Source organism: Macrobrachium rosenbergii, chromosome 11 (assembly GCF_040412425.1).
Source record: "Macrobrachium rosenbergii isolate ZJJX-2024 chromosome 11, ASM4041242v1, whole genome shotgun sequence".
In the NCBI taxonomy this organism is placed as follows: Eukaryota; Metazoa; Arthropoda; class Malacostraca; order Decapoda; family Palaemonidae; genus Macrobrachium; species Macrobrachium rosenbergii.
In genome coordinates this window covers 47,817,060-47,841,811 of record NC_089751.1, presented here as the reverse complement: position 1 = coordinate 47,841,811, position 24,752 = coordinate 47,817,060, and the positions used below count along the sequence as shown (strand labels likewise).

Here is a 24,752-nt window from a genome sequence, read left to right as displayed (position 1 = left end):
ACCAGCCGGCTTACTATATTTTAGCTTGAAAAATTCAGACTAAGACCAGATCAAGAAAACATTGCAGCTTAATATGACATCTGTAAACAATAATCACATTTCTAAAAAATATGGAATTAATAACAACCCAGTTGAGTTCTGCATTGCCATTTACAATAAACATGACACATAATCTACAGGCAAGGACACATTAGCCAGCACTTTTGACTGTATTATAGCCAAAACCAAAGAAACAAGCATTAAAAATACAGTACAATTCTAGCAAGATTCAAATCTGTTCTGGACAAGAAGGACAATTTCCAAAGGGTAATGAGTTGAGTAGTGATCCTGTTCACAGGGTTAAATGGTAAATGATCTACTTTCCCTACAATAATTTATGAAAAAATTTATCACATTTACAATGTAGTACAGTAGCTCACCGACATAACAGATAAAGCACCCAAGCCTAGACCGATATTAAAGAAACCCCGATATAAACGTGAATGGGTGTTTTTGTTATAAAGTATAAGTATATACACCCCTAAAATGCTTATAACAATGATTTACTAATTTTAAAATGTTGAATTTAATGTAAACAGAGCAAAATATCTACACAGGTTTATGACTCTTCTTCGTAATTCTAAAAGCCGAAATATTTTCTGGTGAAAAGTAATCATTTGCAAAGGTTAAACAGTGAAACTATGTTTATAATTAAAGATGATTTAAATAAAGGTCGGTTTGCTTGCTACGTCCAATTACAGTATTTTGCATGTATTATTGTCATATTGTTACTGAATTACAGAATATAAAAATTGCCATCGTACGCTACTTGCATTTGATATTTTTTATTCTCAAAATCTCGGCTGACTGAAAACTACTGTACCATCAGCTTCCTTGCCATTAGTTGCTAGAAGAAACATAATTCAGATATACTTTTTCTTGTAAATTAACAAAGTTGGGTTTACAACATGAGCATTACTTCATTGAAAAAGTAAAAAGTAGCAAGTGTGATTTTCCCAGTTCCGGACATTACTTTCACCTGTTCCAAAATGTTTTACAGCCTACCCTTTATTTGTTTTATTCAGCCTTGGCTATAACCTGCAGTTTTAATTTATGAAGGATGAATAAAAATGTACATAATTTTTACTTATGGAAGCCACCACTGATAGTTACAGTAAATGACGTCGCAATCAGCTATTTCTCGATTTGGTTGTTCATGTCAGTACAGGTTGACAATCCTTCATCCGGAATTCTAAAAACCGGAATGAGCATCATCATAAGTATAGCAGAGAGAGACAGAGAGGGAGACTATCGGCCCGGTTAGGTTGTTAAACCAACATATCGATTTGCAAAAGTTGAATAATAGTTGTACTGAGAATAATAATTTTAATAAAACCGTTGTTTTACTGTATCTCAACATATTGCATGTATCACTGTCATATCGTACTACAAAATATGAACAGAATAATCATGTGCCATTTGCATTCTGGTTTTGTTTACATTCTTAAAATCCTTAGCTGACTGAGTTTTACAGACATCATCACTGTGTTTAGTTGCCGAATGAAACTTAATTCAGACACACTTCGTAAATTATCAAATCTGGGTTTAAAAATTGCAACTACTTAATTTATAAATGCAGTAATTTAAATGTCATACGTGTGATTTTGTCAGTTTCAAGCATTGCTTCTGCCTCCAAATCGTTTTGGAGTCTACTCATTATTCGTTTCTTTAGCCATAGCTATAATACCTGCTGCTTCAACTTAGTGGCATACTTTCTTAACACCTTCTCCATTGCAGGATGAATGAATAAAAACGTATTTGATTTTTATTGATGGAACTGCATTGAAAATAAGCAAGTTTTTAACAAGACAACTGTAATGCAACTCTTGGTGAATGTGTTGGTTATGGTAACTAATATAAGCAAACAGCCGTTTATAATATAAACTGCACTATAAATTAATAAAGAAACAGTAACAATAATGCAAGGGATGCTGGTAGGCAAGTTGTGTACCCACTAGGAGTGCCTGATTTGAAAAAAACAGTTCAGTGCTCGATCTGGAGGCAAAATCCCTCAAATCGATAATTCCATTTGTGCTGATATATCTGTAAGTGTGCTATACCACAGTCTGTTATCTCGGTGCACTACTCTATATTGAACTATACAGTACATCTAAATTTCTATGTTACAATAAAAATATATATATATAATCCATCATATTTTCTTGTATACTGCAATGGAGCAAAACTTAGGGGAATACAGGTTACATCACAGATATCAACATCGTCAATGTCAGAAAGGTGATATAACCCCCCCAAAAAAAAAAACCATGGGACATAATTACCATTACCCCATTTACTTTGTATAATGTCTGAGATCCTAGTGTGGCCACATCACTGGGCAAATATGCATAAACTATTAATTTCCTTTGAGGTTTTTTCCCTCAATGCCCAAATGAACTTCATCCAATGTAGTAGTTTTTTCATTAGCTGCAAAACAAGGATTATTTAGGAGTATATTTGTTTTAAGTTTCCAGCTGATGACATAAACCTTAAATTTTATCTTTAAAGTTGTATTTAAATATGTTCACGAGTCTGCATGGGGTAAATTTTTATCAACATTTGATTCTGCTCTCTTAGAAAGAAGATGATTTTTGAGGAAAAACTCTCCAGCCCTGTAAGAGGATCTAACTAATGGTCCACTTGCAGTATACAGAAACCCTAGGCTATTACCAACTTCTTCCCAATAATTATACTTAGCTGGTGTAACATACTCAACAACTTTCAGATGTCTCTTTGTGGGCTGCATGTACTGTCCTAGAGTTAAACAATCCACTCCAGCACTTCGCAAATCTGAGAAAGAAATTCGTTATTTCAATAAAAAGAAGTCCAAATATTTTTATATTTTAGTGATACTGTATAATGTTGCAAACCTGAAAAATTTGGAGTTTATATAACTGTAAAATACAAAACCTTTCCCAGATAAAAATACCATGACTATAGGGAGTATGGAGTGCTCTGCTCAAAAATGACAAATTTTTAAGGTAATTTGTATTTTTCCTAACACAAACCTAAGGACTTTACATATGGGATTTACTTTCAGCACGAGCTGGAGTCAGCCATTTAACTTAAAATAATGTGGCTCTCCCATCCAGACAGTACACATCCACTTTACCCTTTGGCCCAGGAAGCAGAATGAGGGGTGGCTAGAGGTGGGCCATTTATGTAAAGACCCCAAGTTTGTATCTTAGGAAAAATACAAATTACTGTACTTTAAAAATTTGTTATTTATTCGGTGGGAGGATTCCAAGCAAATCTCTGAACTGACTGGCAGTTCACCTCAACCGGGGCCTCTTTCCTGGTCATGTAAGATCAAAGGAAGGAGACCCATGCATCTGATCTGTTGAACATGTGTGATGTTCAACTGCCAGCTTCTGGGCCTTTGAATAAATGTAAGGTAACATCACTGATTCAAAGATAGGCTTGGGTGAACCTGTATTGTCGAGAAAAAAAAGCTGAAGATAACCAACAGGTCTGTTTACTGCCAGTCCCTCTCTCCCCTTGTTAAAGAGAGGGTAGGAGTTGCATCTACTGATCCAAAAAAAGAGCTAGATTATAGACAGGCTACTCAGTCCAGCACACGTGAGTTTGCTAAGCGTCCCTTAGAAGGGTATAAAAGAGAGGGTAGGAGGCCAGTCCCACACACACCTACTCTTTGCAGCTGTACACCCTAGGCTGTACAAGATGCTACCTGTCCTCAAGAGCTGGGTGATCTGCATGACTGTTGAGCAGCCACCACAGAACCCAAAGAAAAAGAGTCCGAGGATCTAAGGGCAACGTCCCTTGGGTAAAAAGGAGGCGAATATGGTCTGTTGTGACTGCATTCTTGTCCTTAGTACCTGTCCTGAATGCTAGGGGCAGACCAATGCCCGACCTTATCTATGTATTGTTGTCCACCATGTCAGCTGTTGAGTACATCCATTTGATCATACATAAAGTCAAGAGAAATGGAACTCCTAGACATCACTTCTTAGCTGAGTCAGAACCAAAAAACAAGTGTCAGCATTAGTTTGGAGGTGAAGTCTTAAGTGTTTCAGGCACTTTTAGGATCCTTAGAAATGGAATGCTTGTACACTGTTGATCTCCCAATGAATCAGGCAGAATGATGGGAAATCATACGCCCAAGACTTGAATCATGAATGCGAAAGGTGTCTCTAGATGCCAACAGCATCTGAAGTTCCTAAGAGGTCACTCATCCTAGTACCGACTAGCCTCAACATAACCTACCATGGACGTGAAAAGCAACTCCTAGAAATCAACAGCATCTGTTGTTCCCAGGAGGTCACCTATCCAAGTACTGACCAGACCCAATCGTTACTAAACTTGGCTGACCAGATGAGAAGCAATATTTTCAATGGAATGGTCGATCGCTTCCTTGGCAAAACGAGAAAGTAACATATTACTGCTTCTTCCTTCATTTTATGAAGACGAGTGAGGGGGCATTGCTCCTAAGTAACTGGTCCTACATAGATAAAGTGTGAAAGTTTTGCATGGACAAAGCAATTAATCAACATCCTTCACTGGTGATAGTGGACAAGGAAGTAACAGTACTAGTAATTTGCTATTCAAGTCATCCTATGAAGTCAGGAACAAATGATAACTCCCCTAAGAGTCTTGTTAACCTACTTCTAGGATGTAAATGATAGCAAACAAAATGTCTCCATACAGTTCCAAAAACAGGTTTCTTAAAGGGGTTCCTGAAAAGGCTCTGTAAACCACCCACAGAAGAAAAATAGGGTGAGTACAGTCCCAAACGGTTTCATCAACTTCATAAGAGTATGGACTATCTCCCTTTTGGATGTAACCAGGCAACCTCCTATGACAACAAAGAAAAGAAGGAAGTCAGCAACTAAAGGTACAACAGTCAACAATGACCACAACAATCACACTTAGTGTGATGAAGCCTGCTAGTAAGGTTGTTTTAAAATTTTTTTATGGTTTAAATTTTTTTAATGATGAATAAATCATTAAGCAAGCAAGCTAGTTAGCTCAATCATTCAGTTTTCACTAACCTTAGTAGTTGTTCCTAGGTTACATAGGCTGGTGTCAGTTACACTTTACGATTCGTTCTTCCATAATTATAGTGTTACTGTATCCATTATAATTCACATTTTGCAAGCTATCTCCTTTGTTGCTTAAATGCTTCAGTGAGGTGATATATTTATTTTAGCTAGTCATATTTTGCAATTAGCACTGTTTCCATGTTAGGCTATCTATACCTACAAAGTATGTTTAATTTATAGTGAAGTTGTTAGCAATATATGATTTACATTATTTGATATCACTTGCTCGTGATCTTAAATGGAAAAATAAAGTCTGCAGTAGTATGTATAATGCTATATACAGGAAGCTTTCGCCAACTTGGTCAGTTGGCCTCTTCAGCCTGAATCAGTTGGCTGAAGAGGCCAACTGATCAAGTTGGCAAAAGCTTCCTTTATATAGCAATATACATACATACTACTGCAGACTTTATTTTTCCATATGATTTATCATTATCAAATTTAAACAATAAAATATATTTATAAAACTCCTTACAATGTCATCACAAGAAGACTTCTCATACTAACATACCTCCAACACTACCAACAAAAGGAAAACAGTACTGTCAGTAAATACTAGGGCACAATAATCAACACAAAATACCAAAATAATATTAAGCACTATCAGTACACACTTGAGACCACTTACTAGGTCTTAATACCACAAGATTATAAAAACTGATAAGTAAGTGTGCAGCTGAATGAAACTGACACACATCCTTCAAACAAATGAGTTGGATTGTCAGCTAAGGCCTAGTTGGCCTTATGGCACATCTACACTGTTCACCTATCAAAACCTGGTACTCATCTAGAAAATTTCATGGTATAGAAAATTTCATGGTACACACAGAAGTAAGTACTAAAAGTTATGGTTTGTTATTATATACTTTACTTGATGGCATATAAGGACACTCCCCCACAAAAAGCTAAAAATAATCACCCCTGGGTCTTATATGTGAAGGTGAGGCCTTCTGTGGGCTATTTTTCCCCCCCGATAGTCAGTACTACCTAGCCCATCTCCACTGCAATATTTACTTAATGTTATGACTTGTATTATTATTATATTACTGTATTACAACAATTATTATTATTATCGGTACCATTACAGGAATTATTGTAAAGTACCAGCAAAGTTCGTTGGTACCAGCTGATCCATCACTGTATCTTGGTTGATCTTGATCATACCTAAATATGGCTTAACACACTCAGTTTCAGTAGACTCCATTAATAATGCATATTACATCTAAGTTAGCTTTTCACTAATCAATAGGCCTAGAATCAAACTTTCATTAAGCTCAAAGCAAATCATACGTTCAACCATGCTTTTCAAACTTATGGCTAGTCTAATATAAGTCATTACAATTTCTTATGAATAACAACCATTTACTATTTCATACAAAAACTGGCACAAACAACAGCAAGTACTGACAAACAACCAGATGCTGCTTGCTGATACTAGTTACTGTAACTATCGCACGTTTAGAATGTACTCATTCTAAATGGTGACTTCTTTAGGTAAAAATAGAATAAACTTTTATTCATCCTTCATACAATGAAGAAGGTCTTAAGAGTACACCACTAAATTTAACCTGCACATCGTAGCTGCAGCTGGAGAACAAATAACAAGCAAGCTTTATAATATTTTTGAATAAGTAAAAACAACATCTAAAACTGGTAAAATCACACTTTTAATTCATTTAAAATTTACCACAATCATAAAAAAGAGGTAACCTGCATTTTTTTTAGACAGCTTTGTTAATTTACAAAAAAATATATCTAAATTATGTTTCAACAGCTATCTTATAGCAACAGATGCCAATGATGATGTCAGTAAAACTCAATCAGCTGATGATTTTGAGAACGTAAACATACATATTCACAAATGGCAAATGATCACGTACATACATTTAATATAATTGGATACAAGAAGCAAAATAACACTGTTATTAAAATCATTATTTTGAATATAAATGGACTATTTGATTTTTGCAAATGGACACTGTTTAGTTCAAAAGCCTAACCCGAGCCAACAGTTCTCACACACAAACACACCTTCTGCCAGCCTACTCAACTAGTCTTGCTATGTCACACCCAAGTGACTTGGGATGACTTAGTTCAGCTATTGGTGTGCTTAACAAACCTGACAACTGATGCTCCATCCTCTACAAAAAAAAAAATAATTTTTTTGAATTTTGGATACAGGGCTACAAACCTGTACACTAAAAAACTTTTTTCCTAAACAAGCCCTACTGAAATGGGGGTGCACCTAATATGCCCGTGAGCCTTACATGCCATCAAATGAATTAAATACACGGCATTAATTACCTTTCATGGTTTGCATAACCTGTTCATCTGTCTCTCCCAGACCTAGCATAATTGAGGACTTTGTAATGAGATCTGGAACAGCAGTCTTTGCATCTGCTAAGACTTTTAGTGACTGCCTGTAAAAAAAAAATTATCCCTTTAGTATAGTAATTAACCCAATAAGACTTTAATGACTACCTGTGAATAAATTTAGTAAGATGGACCTTAGCACTGTCACCACCCCAGCATGTATCAAACAAGACAATGATTTTCTTTTATAGGATTTGCTAAATACAGTAATATAAATAAGAGAAATGATACCTTACCTATATTTTGCTCTACGATCTCTCACAAATGGTGTTAACTTTTCAACTGTTTCAATGTTGTGAGCAAAAACATCTAAACCTGAAGATGCAATAGTTGTTACAGAAGATGTTTTACCTCCAAAGTCTGGGACTAAGCATTCTACCAAGATTGAAGGAACTCTGAAGGAAAAAAATCACACAAAATACTAGTTATAATTAACCTTGTAATATGATATGGTATACGATATGGCTGAACCATTCTATACAAAGGATTCACAATGTATGATAATCAATGTATTAAAAACCATAAGTATAACTTCTTTATCATTGGTAATTATGACCCCTTTAGTAGTATTTGTAAGACTATCTTATATATATATATATATATATATATATATATATATATATATATATATATATATATATATATATATATATATATATATATATATATATATATATATATATATATATATATATATATATATATTTATTCAGCTCTATGACTTTACTCAGCTCTATGACTGGGAAACTTTTCATCATAAAGAAAAGATAGAGGAGGAAGAGTGTATGACATTTAACGAGATTTATCCTTTCTCTGTTAATGAAGTTGGGACAAGCAATTGATTTGGATCAATTCAACCTGCATGAATGGGACTGATTAGCAAGATGATGTAAAATTATGCTTGTATCTGAAAATGAAATTCTCTACTATTTTTGTATATAAAAGTTTACTCACTGTTTCTTCAGCTCTTGGACTGTTTCTGCAAAATGTGCTGCCCCTCCATCCAGTATATCTGGTGAGACACAAAAATTATGAAGTAGTTTTTCCTTAAGAAAAAAAGCAAAAGTAATTAACAGTATGTAAGATCCATCCCAAATAAAATAACTTATCATCTCATGTACAGTGCAATAGTTTTACCATCACGATCCACTGAGGTAAGAACAATGTAAGTAACACCCCATCTAGCAATAGCTGTAGCAGTATTAACAGGCTCATCAGGATCAAGAGGTGGTGGTGCTCGGGAGGTTTTCACAGAGCAGAAACGACATCCTCGAGTGCAAGTGTCTCCCATAAGCTGTTGAGTTGATTTGTCATGAGTAAACACCAAAACTACTTCAATATATTTTATCTAATGTAGTAAATATTTTTCATTTCTCACCTTGTTACAAATATAAAAGGCACACAAAACCTTATAACTTACAATGACACCAGAGAGGAAAGCATAGATAAGTTATCTGTACGTAGTTACCCAACATGCTTGGGCAGTTCAAAATACAACTACAGTACTTAGAGTTTGCTTTTCCCTCATTTAATCAAAAAGTACCTCTAAATCAACATTATATGAACCTGAGCTCATAAACTGGTTCATCTGAAGCCTGCAATGCACAGAATACCTAGCTCATTAAGAATCTACACTTGGCAGTACACAATAAATTAAATAGTATATAACATACAGAAAATTCATTGCTAGTGTAAAATTAACTTTTTCAGTAATATTCAGATTAAAAGCTTAATTATAATCACTGCATATGCATTCTCTAAGTGATAAAAATGTGATTCAATATATACAAGGTGAATTCATAATAAATGTACAGAAAAGATCTTCTCAGCGTCAGTTTATTACCACTCCCTTCGACACTTACATCTATCATGGTTTATCACAGCATGTACTTGCTTGGGACATGGCCCAGTTAAAGCTTGCTTTTAAGTTATTTCCTTGAAAAAAAAAAAAAAACCTGAATGACTTGCAGATAACTGCTCTTTAAAGGAGCACCCTCGTTTATCTCAGCCGAGTCCAACATTCATGCCAACATTTATGGACCATGTCTGAAAGGTAAATAACAATCATACAAACTTCATGCTATTACATGCACCCGGGCTCTTGCAAAAACCAAACTGCAAATTATGGAACAGATTATTATTTTCAGTACAAGTATTCAGATATTTTACCAACATACATTCAAAATTTGAAGGAACTGTGATGCACACATGTACTTTGGAGACCTCAAGTGCCATTCAAAATTCTCTGTCAGGGGGGGCAAGTTTTAGTTGATGTTCCAATCTCTTAAATCAGCTTGTCTGTGGTCCCTTACACTGCACCATACTCATTTCGTCATTGATTACCCAATGTCATGGATGGGCCTCTGCCTCTACTGATTAACACTTCTTTGCCGTCCTTCCTATCACACAGTAGCAAACCTTTTCTGTTATCCTTCAACTTTCTTGAATTAACAAAATTCACACCAAGAGACTGTTTAATTCTACCAATGTTGGACTGAATATACCTTTGCCTTGCTCCTATAGTAGCTTTGTAATGATGGAAATCCTTCTTCTGAATTAATGACAATACCCTTCATAATTGGTGGACTGGAAAAACGAATTGGTTTTCATCTTATCAATAAGTTGAATTAACCACTCGAAATTGAGATTGTCTATGATCGAGTGTGCGTACATAAGTGCGTAAGTTCACCCAAGTGTGTAGTTGCGTAAGCTCAACTCGCACTGTTCAAGATGTGTTTGGCGACTTGAGAGGGGAAAGGGATGTAGCTCCCCTTATTTTAATTTGAAATGCCATATTTCTCCCTTGTAAAAGGTATGCACATATCTTAGTTTATATTATACATGTTACCATAACACATAGTGTTCTTGTGTATCTTTACCTTAATGTAACAGCACATTACCAAGAGTTGTTATGGTAATGTTACATAAATTGCACCATGATGAGCTTGCATGTGGTTGCAGTGCCACCAACCGTAGGCTAAGATGTGTGATATTCTTCCATAATTTTATGAATATATATCAATTCTTGACCTAAGTTCCACCTCTCATACATGAAAAGCCAGGCTAACTGTATAATGTAACAGTTAAGTTAGCCATGAGTACAGCATAGCCTAGGCTAAGGACTGCATGCTGTTTGGCACAAGATGGCTGTCCTAAATGAACTTTTTGTATTACAGGGAACCAGTCTAGGACATTCGTATTATAGGAACCAGTATAGGGTATCTGTACAAGAACCAGTATAAGTACATATGTAAGAACCAGTTCTAACAATTATGGAAGGAACATTAGGAATAAGTTGTTTACACCATGTAACCTACTAAGAAGCATTAAACAACCCGCAGGAGTCGGCGTTTCCCTCAACCCTAACTACAAAATGAAGACTCATCCGTCTACGACGTCAAGTACCAGTCCAAGCCAAGAGTAATCCGGGGTTTATTAACCTAGGCCGGTGTGTTACATGGTAGCCTTCGAATGTAAGCCACGACAATTGACATATCAAGCCATGAGTAGTATAAACAAATATTATATATGGTGAAACAAATATTACAGCTTTTCCCCCACTCTTCATGTTTGGTATTTTGTTAATTTCCATTCATGCAATTAATTCAAATCACCATGACATTCATCCCATAATTTTCATAGTTGCATCAAATAAAGAGTACTATTTCCTCTGGCCTACTGAAGTCAACTTCCTTCTGAAGTAAAGATTTGTCTTCCTAGATAGCAATGGGATGTACTTAACTGACACATTCAAATTTTTTGTTCTTAACTAAGCAAACATGGGTCCTGCTTTTATGAGAGGATTTTAACATCAACTTTTCTAAACTAAGTGCCATTACCACTAAAAAAACATTACTTTTACTTTCATTTCCTTCCTCTGGCTTGTTTATGATCTACTTGCAGAAAAAATATATATCAGACATGGTAAATGTCAGTGTGTTAGCAATAATCAAAGATATTAGTTGGTATCTGTGTAATACAAAATTTATTTTAAAAGTTTATTATTAAATAAATTTGAAATACTGACAGCCTACTAATATTGACTGTTAAGCAGTTCATAATGCCTCAGTCAACATATTTGTGAATCCTACTAATGGAAACATATTTCCACAAAAGAAATTTAACAAACCATGATTGTAGCAGTCGCAACATTGTCTTCATTGCCACCCCAACACTCTCCAATATTAGGGCATCGGGCTTCTTCACAAACTGTATGCAGATTAAGACCCCGAAGATCCTCCTTTAACTGTAATAAAATGACATTTTTATAATAAAATGAAGTTTTATATATACTTACCCAGTAATTACGTTAGCTAAGAGTTTCTCTTGCCTCAGCAGCTTAAATTCAAAAATTCACGGGTTAGCGCTTCAATTTAGTGCAGGGGACTGGTCTCGCCCACTAATGAGAGTATCAGGAACTACTCAGCAAACATTCATCGTTACGTTTATGCTTTATGTCCATGCGCGGGGAGGAGGGAGGGCTCCATCCGTAATTACTGGGTAAGTATATATAAAACTTCATTTTATTATAAAAATGTCATTTTTATATATGTAACTTACCCAGTAATTACATTAGCTGATTCCACATTGAAAGGTGGTGGGGAATCATGGACAAATTCTGTTCCCAACCATTAATTTATGTAATGATTTGAGATAATAGATAAGTTGTCAGCATTGGTTACAATGCTTGTAGTTCCTTGTTAGTTAAGAGAGCCTGCAGTAAAGAACTGCCTCTGGTTGTTGTTCAACTTAACCTGTAACAGCATGGCAGTAGAGACAGGAGCGCTTCTTCTTAAGTGGAACACTTCGCAGCGAAGGAGTACTCCGATGGCTGACGAAGTATAAGATTAAGCTTTGCGAAGGTGTACACCGATGGCCAACAAAGCAGTACTGGGTGCAGTACCAATAAAAACAACCAGATATGACTGTCACTTGCACTGAGAAACAGACCATGACCCATTCACTGACAGTGATGGGTGCTCCAGGTAAATTGTAACCTCTGGCTCTCACAAGTCTCGGCACCTTACTACAAGGTGAATAGATAGTAGGAGAGAATTCTATGCTTCCTTCTACGATGCCATGCCAATTACTAATAATGATCACACGGTACTGCCAGAATCTAACACTCTTTAACTTTCTTTGAAAGGAGAGTGGTGAAGATCAATTACACTTCACGAAGGACAATTGTCGAATGGACGTCAGGGGCATACATTGCCTGAAAACTAAGGAGGTAGAAGCTGATCTGACATCCTTAGCATCCCTAAAAAGGAGCAAAAAGCTTTCTTACTTCTCAGAGTGTCTTGGAGAAGGTTGATTATAGACCGGACATCAGAGGCACACAGTGCCTGAAAGCTATGAGGGGAAGTTGTACTGATGTGTCTAGCTTCTACTATAGGTAAGCCAACAGCTCTCCAGAAACTAAGAGTGGCGTCAGAAAAAACAAGTCTAATCACAAGAGAGGACCATACGTTCTTAGACAGAGGGTGCTAGAACACTAAAGGTCATGAAAACCTCCTATGCTTACAATCATGCTTAGGTCATACTGTAAAACTCCAACAGAAAATGAGCTTCCAACTCTTCTCCAGAGCCAGGGATGCAGGCAAGTTGGCGTTAGACCACCGGAAGTTGGCGCCGGGTGTACTGAGCTGGTGCCAGGCTGTGGGTGGGGCCAGCAGAGCTGGTTGCCGGCTAACTAATTGGTTGGGAGTTGGTGGGCACTCCTAGAAGCTGGCACCCGGCTGTAGCTGGCGCCAGGTGAGGTGAAAGTCAGGTGAGGAAAAAAACAACTCGGGCTGATGGGTACTCCTGGGACCTGGAGCCCAATCCCTGGGTGTCAAAACCTTCCTCTCTTCCATTAAGTTCTCGAGAGAGAGAGAAAGAACAGATCCAGGTCACGGAAGGGTCTTCGATATTAGTAAAAATTCCATTATTTCTGAAGTTATCGGAAAGACATGGCTGTCCTGATGAACTTTCCGATCCCAACAAGCTCTTAAATAAAACTGGAGAGGTCTCATGAAAAGTCTCCTTAATCTTACGAATTTCTCCAGAGAAGTCAATGTTCCCAAGAGATTCATCCACTGAGAGGTCGAGCAAGAACGAAGAGGTCTACCTTCCTCAGACAGTCTTCCACTCTTCTGAGTGATTGGAGAAGCCCGAAAACTCAGAGAGTCTATCAGAATTCCCAAATAAAGAATCTTCTGAGTGGGAATCATTTGTGACTTCTCGAAGTTCATTGTTAGTCCTAATTCCTAGGTCAAGAGAAGAGTTTTGTAAGCCCTTCATGCATTGATTCTTCGTAGGTGATCGAATTAGCCAATCATCCAAACATAGAGAGATCTTCACTCCCGCTAAATGTAGCCAACCTACCAAAGGATTCAACACTCGAGTGAAGACTTGTGGGGCCATCGAGAGACCGAAACAAAGTGCTCCAAATTGAAAGATCTGGTCCTTGAAAACGAAATGTAGACAAATTTCCTCGAATCCGGGTGAGCCGGAATATGGAAATAAGCATCCTGCATGTCCAGGGATATCTGTATTTTTCACTAATTCTATTGCCCTTTTGTTCAGAAGAGAGGGCACTTCCTTCAATAAGGCCGAATGCTTCTCCTAACCGATGGAGTAAGCTGTCAATACAACAGGAGTGTCAGTCAATGGCGGATTCTCCTTGAAAGGGATAGCGTATCTCTCTTTTAAAAACTTTGACTACCCACTGATCTGCTCCTCTTTTGCTCCATCTCTCCCAAAAAAGACGAAGCCTGACCCCCCCAGGAGCATGAAGGACTAAAACCTTACATGAGAGAGGAAGATCTTGCGGAAACAAAAAAGCTGTTTACCCAGAGGGGAAAGCAGGAGGGCCGATTCCTGTGGGGTTGAAACCCTTCCCTGTAAACGAGACCCACAGTTCGTGCTTCTTCAGGACGCCTATGACATACAGGGCAGCTACTTCAAGCGATCCACCTCTGACGGCTCTACCTGAGCAAGAGATAAAATTCTCCGATCTGAGGCTTCAGCATACAAGAAAGGAGATTCTTGAAGCTTCTTGGCGACTGCTCCCAAACACCAGTCGAGAAAACTCCATACCTCGAAGGCCTAAAGCTGAAAAGCTGAAAAGAACGTTTTCGTCTATGAGAGAGTCGATCTTTATCCCGAGTCAACGAGCGCAGAAAAGTCCCCCTGGGAGGAGTCAGGTACTCCCAAGGAAGGAGCTTCTCCCATTGAATACGACAAGTACTGCATACGTCGGAGATGAGGGGGGGGGGAAACCACTAAAACAGGCCCTTCCTTGATCTCTCTTGTCAGAAAGCCATTCTTCTACTTGGAGAAGAGCTTTCTTTGAAGATTTAAAAAGAACCATCTTAGGAAGACTAGTCGAATCCACAGGCTGATAGCTCATCAAGTAAGACAAGCCTGGAGAAGGAGAGGACGGAGTGAAAAAATCCAGGAACTTTTGAAGAAGGCACTTAAGGAGTGCTGCATACGGCACAGCAGACATATCCTTCTCCTTTTCTTCCTCAACAGAAGAAATCAGAGATGTAATCAAATCTGATCCAGGGGCAGTCTGCTCTGCAGGATTCTGTAGAAGATGAAGGATATTATCCAGTTTTTTGTTGCCAAGGTTCGAGTGTTGGGTCCAAAGCAGAAGCAGGCTTATCCGAAACTGCAGGGCACTTGTAAACTTGATGAAGTTCAAGCATTATCAGAAGTTCGGCAGCTTCAGGGTGCTGGGCCGCATCAGGGAGCTTGGCTCCAATATGGCGTCTGGCTGCTACAGGACACTTGTCTGCTCCAAGGCGCTCAACATGACATCCCACCGAAACAGGATGTTCCAAGGAAACAGGGCGCTTCGTGAAACTTGGAGCTGCTCGCCCAAGAGGCGTAGAGGGCTAGAACCTCACTCCTGGCGCTGAGGAGAGGAGAAAAATGCTCTGGAGTGTCCAACTTGCTGCACAAAGGTTGAGGACTGAAGGAGGGCTTCCTCATTCTCTTGTAAGGGAGATGTGGGGACGGATCTTTACTCGAGAAGCGTCTCTGAGTGGGCAAGAATCCTCCGTAAAACGACGAAGACTGCTCCTATGTGGCGGCGCTTCTTCAGAACTTGACAAAAGTCCATGCATTACCGTGACGCCTTTTCAGTGGCTGTCTCTAGTCGTAACCTGGGATGTGGTATGCCTCCTCCCAGGTAGAGGGGAGTATGGCAGTGACCTGCGCCTAGGAAAATCAGCGGGACGAGCAGCCGCCCCCTCCACTACACATCCAGAAAGATGCCTTCCCAGGCTGTCTGTTGATACCTGGGACCGGCAACAGGCTCAACTGAGGGGGCGAATACTCGTGTGTAACCCCCCGACCTCCCTTGGACTTCCAGTATGTCTCCTCCCGGTGTATGGGAGTATGACAGGGACCTTTGTCTAGGAGAATCGAGGGACGAGTAGACACCTCCTCCACTGCACAATACTTCACTATCACAAGGTTAACATCTGTTAACCTAAAACAAGACTGGCAATGGCAAGAGAAGGAAGCGAGGGAGCCAGGTGTGGAAGCAAGTGGATAAAATGGGCAGATGGCGCCAGGGTACCAGTAACAGGCGCCGAGCACCCGAGAGCAAACGCCGAGGCACCAGAGAGTGAGCCCCGAGCGCCCCAAGCGGACGCCTAGCGCCCGATAGCGGGCGCCAAGCGCCAGAATGCTGGTGCCGAGCGTTCTGCAGTTGGCGGCCATCAAGCCAGTAGCTCGAGCAGGCGTTGAGCGCTCTGCAGTCGGCGGCTGCTGAGCCAGTAGCTCGAGCAGGCGCCAAGCGTTCTGCAGTCGGCGGCCGTTGAGCCAGTAGTTTGAACTGGCGCCGAACGCTCAGCAGTTGGCTGTCGCCGAGCCAGTAGCTCGAGCAGGCGCTGAGCGCTCTGCAGTTGGCGGCCGTCGAGCCAAAAGCTAGAGCAGACACTGAGCGTTCTGCAGTTGGCGGTCGCCGAGTCAGTAGTTCGGGCAGGCTCCGAGCATTCTGCAGCTGGCGGCCATCGAGCCAGTAGCTCGAGTAGGCACCAAGCGTTTTGCAATTAGAGCAGGAGAGTGCTAGTAGCTGCGCTACTGGGCGCTCGTAGAAGGAGTTAAAAAATGTGTAACTCTTCACAATTCTTGTCATACTCCGAAAGCACGTTGTAACCAAAACAATGAGCACAATTCTCTCCCACTGTATTCCGCCCTTACACATTTCAGTCTCTGCAAAGGAAAGTGTAATATATAATACAATCAATTTTTTAATAAATTCATGAAGAACACTGAGTACCATATACAGATATCTCAATTCCTTTAACATACATATCTCAATACTCATTAAACATTTTGAGACTCGCTGGTGCATTTCATTCTCAAAAATTTGGATTACACTTTTCAGTTCTCTGCAAAGTAAAGTGTAATAATATGTTCAATTAATTTTTAAGAACAAATTTATGCTCAAAAAATCGGTCCGGAGCGAATACAAGGTTACGTTCATTACACTGCTCGGAAAAGGAAAGTTAACCTTTACGGGCCAAGATGTCTACATGTCTCAATTCCTGTCACAAGCTTGAGATTTACAGTTATGCCTTTCAAAAATGAAAATATTGGTTGGGTAGGTAACGCAACAATATTTTACGCTAAAGAAGACGCAGCGAACGCAAAACTGTTTCTTTACAAAGGAAATTCAGTTTGGTAGCAAACATTATACGCTATTCAAGACGAAGTGCACACTGTATCATCATACATATAAGTCTCAAATTCTAATTAAGACTGAGACTTGCGGATAAGAAACAATAACATGTTACTGTTCGGCAACGATCACAATGTTTACATTCACCGGTAAAGGCGAAATTGTTGGTTAAACTACGCTATCGGTAGTTAAACACTTGATTATGAGTTCGCTACTGTTGTGAAATATGACAAATTAACCAAACAATCAAAAACTGTCCTGAATGCTGTAAGCTTGAAAGCTCCTGAAATCGGCAATAAAACATCACCAAAATCCGGTCTCTGACCGGCAAATTTAAGAACAAAGCTGACGTAGACGCTCTATGTTGACTCGAGCATCAGTAGAAACGTAATGAAGAATGTTTGCCGAGTAGTTCCTGATACTCTCGTTAGTGGGCGAGACCAGTCACCTGCACTAAATTGAAGCGCTAACCAGCGAATTTTTGAATTTAAGCTGCTGAGGCAAGAGAAACTCTTAGCTAATGTAATTACTGGGTAAGTTACATATATAAAAAAATAAATTCCTAAACAATACAGCCAGGACCAAAAAATATATTAGAAATGGTGTGCCACAGTAATTTGGATAGACTTTAAGAAAGAACCCAATTTAAAGTAAAAATTGACAAACATACAAGGTCTTGAAAGTCTCTGCTTTAAGGCAAAATTAATTCAATAAAAATTTATCTTTTGTAAAGACTCACTACCACTTCGAGTTGTTTAATAACCAATTACAATATAATCAATGGTACTGCTTCAAAAGGAAGCTATGATTATTCAAAAAGCCCTTGTGCCATATGAAGTTGACTTTTGTCTCAAAATATGAGCAATGCCAATACCTGAAACATACACTGTATACCACTGAACTAGGGCACCACAAGCCCGAACAAATTTGAGAGGGACAAGTTCTTTGGTAAGGACAGAATACTGCAGGCCCTGTTATCCAGCAGCCCCCTAAACTAGACATGGAGTGCAAAGAAGCCCTGCAGAAAGCACGAATAAAGCAAGAGGAGTAAAAATGAGTATGCTGGGAACAATGGCAAGAAAAAGAATGGAAGATGTAGAGATGCTGGCAAAAAGAAACATGGTAATTGGTTGTCTACTGGAGCTAAGATATAAAGGAAAGGGCATTAAAGCAATCAAGTGACACTGAGAAATATATATTCTGCTTAACTGATGGCAACAACACAAAATGGAATTGCATACTGGTCAAAGATGAAATGTAAGAGACTGTGATAAAAGTGGGACAAACACAAGAAAGAATAATCAAACTAATCTCAGGAAAGAAGGTAGTACTATATTAATTGTCTTTTACCATTTTACGTATATCCGAAAATAGGAAGCAAGAATTTTGGACGAGGCTATCATATGCAGTGACAAAAAGTGCCACATTCAAAGGGAATACCAGTAGGATAAAAACTAAATGGGCTCAAATGAAATGAAAGAGTTAGTTTTGAAAATCTGAAGGGAAGCTACAGCTTGGGAGACAGAAACTGAGGAAGAAACAGTACTTATATAGTATTCTGTCAGAACCAAGGACTGAAGCTGCTAAATACCAGGCTTAAGCCCTTGGAGAAGTAGATAACATACATAAGTGGAGAAGCTGAGACAAGATTGGATTTTGTAAAGGATCATTACATTTTAAACTTTTCTATTTCAGTTGCAGTGCTGTCTACTGACTAAAATATTCTAGTACTTCATGTTTGGTGTCACTTCCTTTCAAAGATCAACAGTCAATTGTTCCAAAGTTGTCTTTGGACCCACAGTAATTTTACATGGTCACTAAAAATGAGTCTTTCATTTATCAAAACATCTCCAGTACGCAAATAGAAAATATCAGCTTAACCACAATGAAAAATAGTGCTTTATGACAAGAAATGTATGTATCTATTTTAAAAATGTGGTAATTTATTTTTTTTATTACAGTTTGGCTGGAGATGCTTGTCCCACTTCCCCACCGAGATCAAGACCTAGTAACCAAACTTAGGGCCTCGATTCTAATTTACTCACTAGAGAGTTATTTAGTAGCGTGTTTGATGACTTGTGCACTTTGCTATGAAGCAACAGTTCCATCCCCTTTGGTGTAAGAGAGAGAGTAAAAATTGCTGGAGTGCTGGAGAGGATGCAATGATCAGCTAATTACAATGTACCTCAACAGCCAGCACCTTCCATACCAGGGTCATAATATAAGTGAAGGAAGACCTGTGGAGTACGGCCACCTCAAAACAGAGGACCTCGAACTGGAAGACATTCCTTGCCAAATAAATCCGAGGAATATCCGCTAGATCTTGGGGATTGGAACTTCAAAACGTGCATCTTTTATATCCTGGAATGCTAAAAAAAAAATTGCCTTCCTGGAATGCTAAAAAGTCACCTTCCAGGATGGGGCAACAGATCGATACTACCGTTAGTTACATGAAGGTTAGAAGAATCAAGTCGATCACGGGCCTCTAACCCCTAAAAAGTTTTGGGGAGATGAACAGCCAGCTGTTAAAGCCCAAGACTGCCAGTACACTAGTGGATCTATGCTTAGGTGGTGCAGAACTTCATTTCCTGCAATGACCATATGAATTTTCTGGGGAGGCCTATCTGCTCTGTCCAAATACAAGGGCAAGCATGGAATTCTGTGTCACAGCTGGGAAGGATTAATAATATAAGGCATCATGGCCAGGACAACAGGAGACCTATGCAACTGCCTACCTTGACATAAGAGGTTGCAGGGGGCATAAAAGTCCCTACGGTTTCTGCTATTAGGAGACTGGTGCAAACAAGAATGGCTCTGGTAATGGTGGCATCTATACTGTCAGTAATTTCTCTAACCAGCTGGGTAGGAAAGAGGCTATGATCTATAATACCAAGAGTCCAAAAGCTCTCAAAGTCAGAGGACAACAGCATATCTGATAAACCTCTCAATATGGTGTCCCTCTTCTTGAGGATGCTGTTAGTTAGAAAACAGGCCATCATTTGGATATTCCAGACAGGTGCTTGTCCCAAAGCAGCCACAGTACTCTAGGTTTAGTTAAAAGGCATATTTAAATATAATACAAGTACACTGCTTTGGATACAGCAGTGCATGATAACAGACATAATTCACAGCACAACTGTAAACATGAGTATGTATGTAGGGTTTTATATCTGGATGCAATACTGTGTATATACTAAAAGTGTATTTTGCCCTTTTATAAAGGGATTCTGAATTAGCATAATTTTCACCCTCATATATGAGGGTCCTAGTACCAAAACCTGCGTAAGCTGAAGGCCAATAGAGCAACCTTAAAAAAAAAAAATATTCACATTCCAACTAAAACCCATAATAAAATAAATCATAGAATATTACTAACTGCCTACTGCTTTAAACACTGATTCATACTCCCACTAAGTACTCCTCACAGCAAAATTAAATTTGCTCACCTTACTGTAATTTTTGCCTATGGGAATCTCTCTTTTGAGCCATGGGGGTAATCTGAGTCGTCCCTTTTCACCTGCTTCACGTTTTAATTTACCTTGGTAGTCCGACCATGTCATGTCCTTGGTTACCTGATGGAGAAATTTTAAGTTTTACTTAAATTGTATAATTAATAATAACAAAAACTTTCCATTCAGAGCATACTATATAATTATGACAACAGTATGTAAGAATATATATTCAGAAACACAAGACAACATTCTTGCTGCTGTCAGAATTAAAGTTTTGACAACCAATTCCATCATTATTCCTTGAAATGGCAATTTAGAGATGGGAAAAAAAATTACAAAATATATTTACCTCTCCTGTGATAAAATCTTCAAGAGAAGGACCTTCCGCAATCTTTTTCTTCTTTTTGTCATGGAGAGTACTTGCATTTCTACAAAGGGACTGCTTACATAACGGTGAAACCTTGAATGAAAAAATAAAGACAAATTAATCAAGACACATGACTGCTATCAAGTTTAAAGAGTACTGTAATTACCATATCAGTCACGTTCTGTTGATGAAAATTACCTTACATCAAAATGACATCCTAAAAATGCTGTAAACTATTACCTACCTACAGTACTAAATTCTCTTTTCAATATAAGTAGTCAAGTAATGTATAGAAGCATACTATTCCTTACAGGGTTTCAAAAACAATTAATGGATGACAAATTAATTTCTTTGCAAGAAAGAATTATATACAGGAAGTGTATATTCATACTGTATTTCACCAATGCTGTTAGTACTAGGCTAGACACTTGGTCCTGTAATAAAGTACTATTATGATATTCTAATTCCTAGTCTAAACCAAACTTAATAAGAAAAATGTTGACTGATGCTTGTTTTGGCATTTCTTCTTTAGGAAATATAAGGGGCAGGTGAATTATAAGGTTGAGTATTTACCATTAATGATATCAAGGATTTCATAAATTTCCATGTCTGTGAGTATTTACCATTAATGATATCAAGGATTTCATAAATTTCCATGTCTGATCTTAATTTTTTTGAGCAATTCTTGAACTTGGGGCTTCCACAATTTTCCATATCCAATCTTATTGTTTTGAGAGCAATTCTTGAACTTGTGAGGTAACAGAGTTGTAGCAGGACATGCTTTTAAATGTGCTTAAGCCTACGGGAGCTTTTTTTTTTTTTTTGTTACTTCAGGATTGCCTACCTTTTTCAACCGACTAAAATTTCATTAAAAGATCTTAAACTAGATATTTTCACTTTTCAGGGCATTTTTCATGACAGTCTCCAGTTTACCATAAGAATAACCTAGCCTAGCCTACAATAAGAAAAAGCTATTTGAAGCTGCCATCCAATTTTATTTTTACATAATACTGAAAATACAAATTAATTTATGCTGATAGGATGGAAAAACAATTAAGCGAACCTTGGTGATTTTCGGCTAAACATAAATACAGTAGTAATGAGGTTCCGATCACTGGCAAAGTACATGACTTGTGATTGCTACTAAACTGTAATTTGCATTAGTGATCAAATAAAAAATGCTGTAAGGTTACTGGTCACCTTAGAAATACTGAGAGGCAAAATATACTACATAGAGCAGCAAGATTAATAAAGTGTGTTGCACTGCGTGACACAATTATGCCTGTATTGTTTGAGCTGCACTGGCTCCCTACCAAAGCTAGAATAATGTATAAGTATGTGTAATGATTCACCAAGCTATCAAGACTGGGTATCCAAAATACTTGAATGACTTACTTCACATTACACCGCCAATGGATGAAGTCAACACAATAGCTATAGAGGGCCTCAAGTTATCTGGGCCAAGATACAATTTGAATGTAGGCTTTAGAGCCTTTAAATTTGCCACTCCAAGACTAAGCAATAAACTCCCACTTAATATTAGGAGGGCTGAAAATATCAAGATGTCCAAGAAAACATTCAAGAACCCCTTTTTCTGAGTGCTATGACAGTGCAGATTTGACAATTGATAACAGAACAAATCTCAGAATGTGTATGCATTAAGTATAAGATGTACTGAGTTTGAGGGTCTCACAGAACACCTTCAGAGGAGTAGGATTCTTGGTTAAAAAAAAAAAAAAAAAGTCAACAGTGACCGTGACCTAACCTATGTTAGATTAGGTTAGGATGCATCCGTGTACCAGTCTTTCTTACACTACTGTGTTCTATAAATTCTTCAATGACTGGTACTAGGCCTATTCATACACATAAGCTGTATTTTTCTACTGATGTTGCAATTAATGCATTGCATTTCCTTCCAATCTTATAGGTAAATTGCACTTGTTTTATATTTCCCCACAAAAAATGTTAAAACTTCACTTTAGTTGCGCAGCCTGATTCCTGCCAGTTACCAACTGGGACAAGTTACAACCTTTTTGGGGGGACCAGCCCCAGCCAGGTCAGGGCATATCACCCTTAGTTAGGTTGGGTAGGTAATCTGGTTTGGTTAGGAATTGGCATTATAGGAAAGATTATATTTATTTATATATGAGGAATCTGTCCCGGTCAATGACTGGCAGGAATCAGGCAGCGTGGTATCTCTATATATTAGCTCCGTGCCCATTTTTACCTTTCCAACTGGTTTTTTCTACACTTTTAAGGGTTCTGATACTGGCGGTGCACCTGTTAGTTGTCGGCCAAATGGAATGTCCCTTCGCCGTGTTTAGTAGTGGCCCCGGGGGGGGGGGTACCCATACGTTAACAAGTTATTGCACTTGCCGGATGGGATATGAGCTGTTCGAAACAGACATACCCGTGCTCTGTCTTGTGAAGATCACGTATGGAAACCCCTTGTTGGATGGACTTCAGGGGTTAATTACTGGTTAATTACACTCGAGCACCAAAAATTGCAGGTAAATTTATAATTAGCAACCAAAAAACTGTAGAAAAAGTCAAGTTATAGTGCCGTCGCTGCCACGGAGCTACTATATAGTTCTACTGGCAGCGCAACTAAAGTAAAGTTTTACCCAAAAAACTAGGCTAACTGGTTTCCTACTTGGGTCCCACATTTTATGTATAGCAGATGGCTAAAAATGATCAAGTACATAACATCGCATTACCATCTTTTACGTTTTCACTGCCAAAAACCTCTATGCCTTGGCTGGCTTAATCCCACTACGCTATTTTCATTGGTCTAACGAGATACGCAATTGGGCAGGGTAACCTAAAAATAAGCCCCAGTTTATGTTTCCTGTAACATTAACTACAAAAAATACACTTCAACTACCATATAGGATATCAAGAGAAATATAAGATTCACGCTCTCAGTTACGTCATAAGCAGCCTTGAAACACGTAATGGGTTATGCTGGGCGAAGTTATCCAGGCCATGACTGTATATTAAATAAAGTCGCAAACAGTGTCCACTCAAATTTCAATTGTATATGCATAAACTTACATTATATGAGATCGCCGAAAGTCTCGACAACAAGCCCAGGGCCAAATTTGACGGCGATTTAAACAGCAGTATTCGAGCGGAGGACATTGTTTTGGTTTCCGTCGTTCTACGTCTTGGGGTTAGGTAACCGTACAGGTAGAAGGTAGACTCGGTCGTTAAGTAGTGTTTCTCGGAGTTCATGATTCTCCTCAGCAATAATGATTAAAAAAGAAAAAAAAAAACGGACTGTTTTTTTATTTTAATAATGACACACTTACCTGCTCTCAGCTTGTAAATGGGTTCCTGTTTATAATGCTCAACACTGGATTTCGCTCCAAATTGCCCTCTGCCTCCTGCAGCCAGCTCAGGGAACTTCACTAAGTTCACTCGCAACACTGAGGAATAGTAGCAACATGTTGGGCAGATTCAATGGCTTAGTAAGGTTAGGAGCTAGGCAATGGGGGATTGCTGTTAACCTAGCTGCATAATGTCCATAAATATTCAAGTAGAGGCTATTTTATAAGGTTTGTGTTACTTACCATAAAGCCAGTCCCCAAAGTGTCTGTGGAGGTGCTTCTCCATATTCATTGGTAAAAGTTCATTTATTTATTCTCAGATCTTGGTTAGATTTGCCGCTATGCTATCAACAAATTTGCATTTGAAAACTTTATTTTTGAGCACTATTAATTACTCTAAATTTACCCGTGTTGTTATTACCAACTTTTCTATTATTATTTATTGTATTACAGGTC

The 24,752-nt window shown here is 38.4% G+C and overlaps 1 protein-coding gene across 2 annotated transcripts; it reads right to left on the bottom strand.

Moving 5' to 3' along the window:
* On the bottom strand, positions 1 to 24,397 carry Las (lipoyl synthase, mitochondrial). 2 transcript variants are annotated; one of them, XM_067111870.1, is made up of 9 exons: positions 24,022 to 24,176; positions 20,950 to 21,060; positions 20,595 to 20,720; positions 11,599 to 11,715; positions 8,607 to 8,763; positions 8,424 to 8,481; positions 7,706 to 7,864; positions 7,401 to 7,516; positions 1 to 2,829 (listed from the first exon to the last, which is right to left on the bottom strand). In XM_067111870.1, the coding sequence occupies exons 1-9, from the start codon at positions 24,106 to 24,108 to the stop codon at positions 2,564 to 2,566; spliced, it is 1,197 nt and encodes a 398-aa protein (XP_066967971.1). In that variant the 5' UTR covers positions 24,109 to 24,176; the 3' UTR covers positions 1 to 2,563. The 2 variants fall into 2 exon arrangements, with proteins under 2 accessions (XP_066967971.1, XP_066967972.1); XM_067111871.1 differs by lacking the exon at positions 24,022 to 24,176 and adding an exon at positions 24,279 to 24,397 and having other exon boundaries at positions 132 to 2,829.
* Between the last annotated feature and the right edge of the window lie 355 nt (positions 24,398 to 24,752).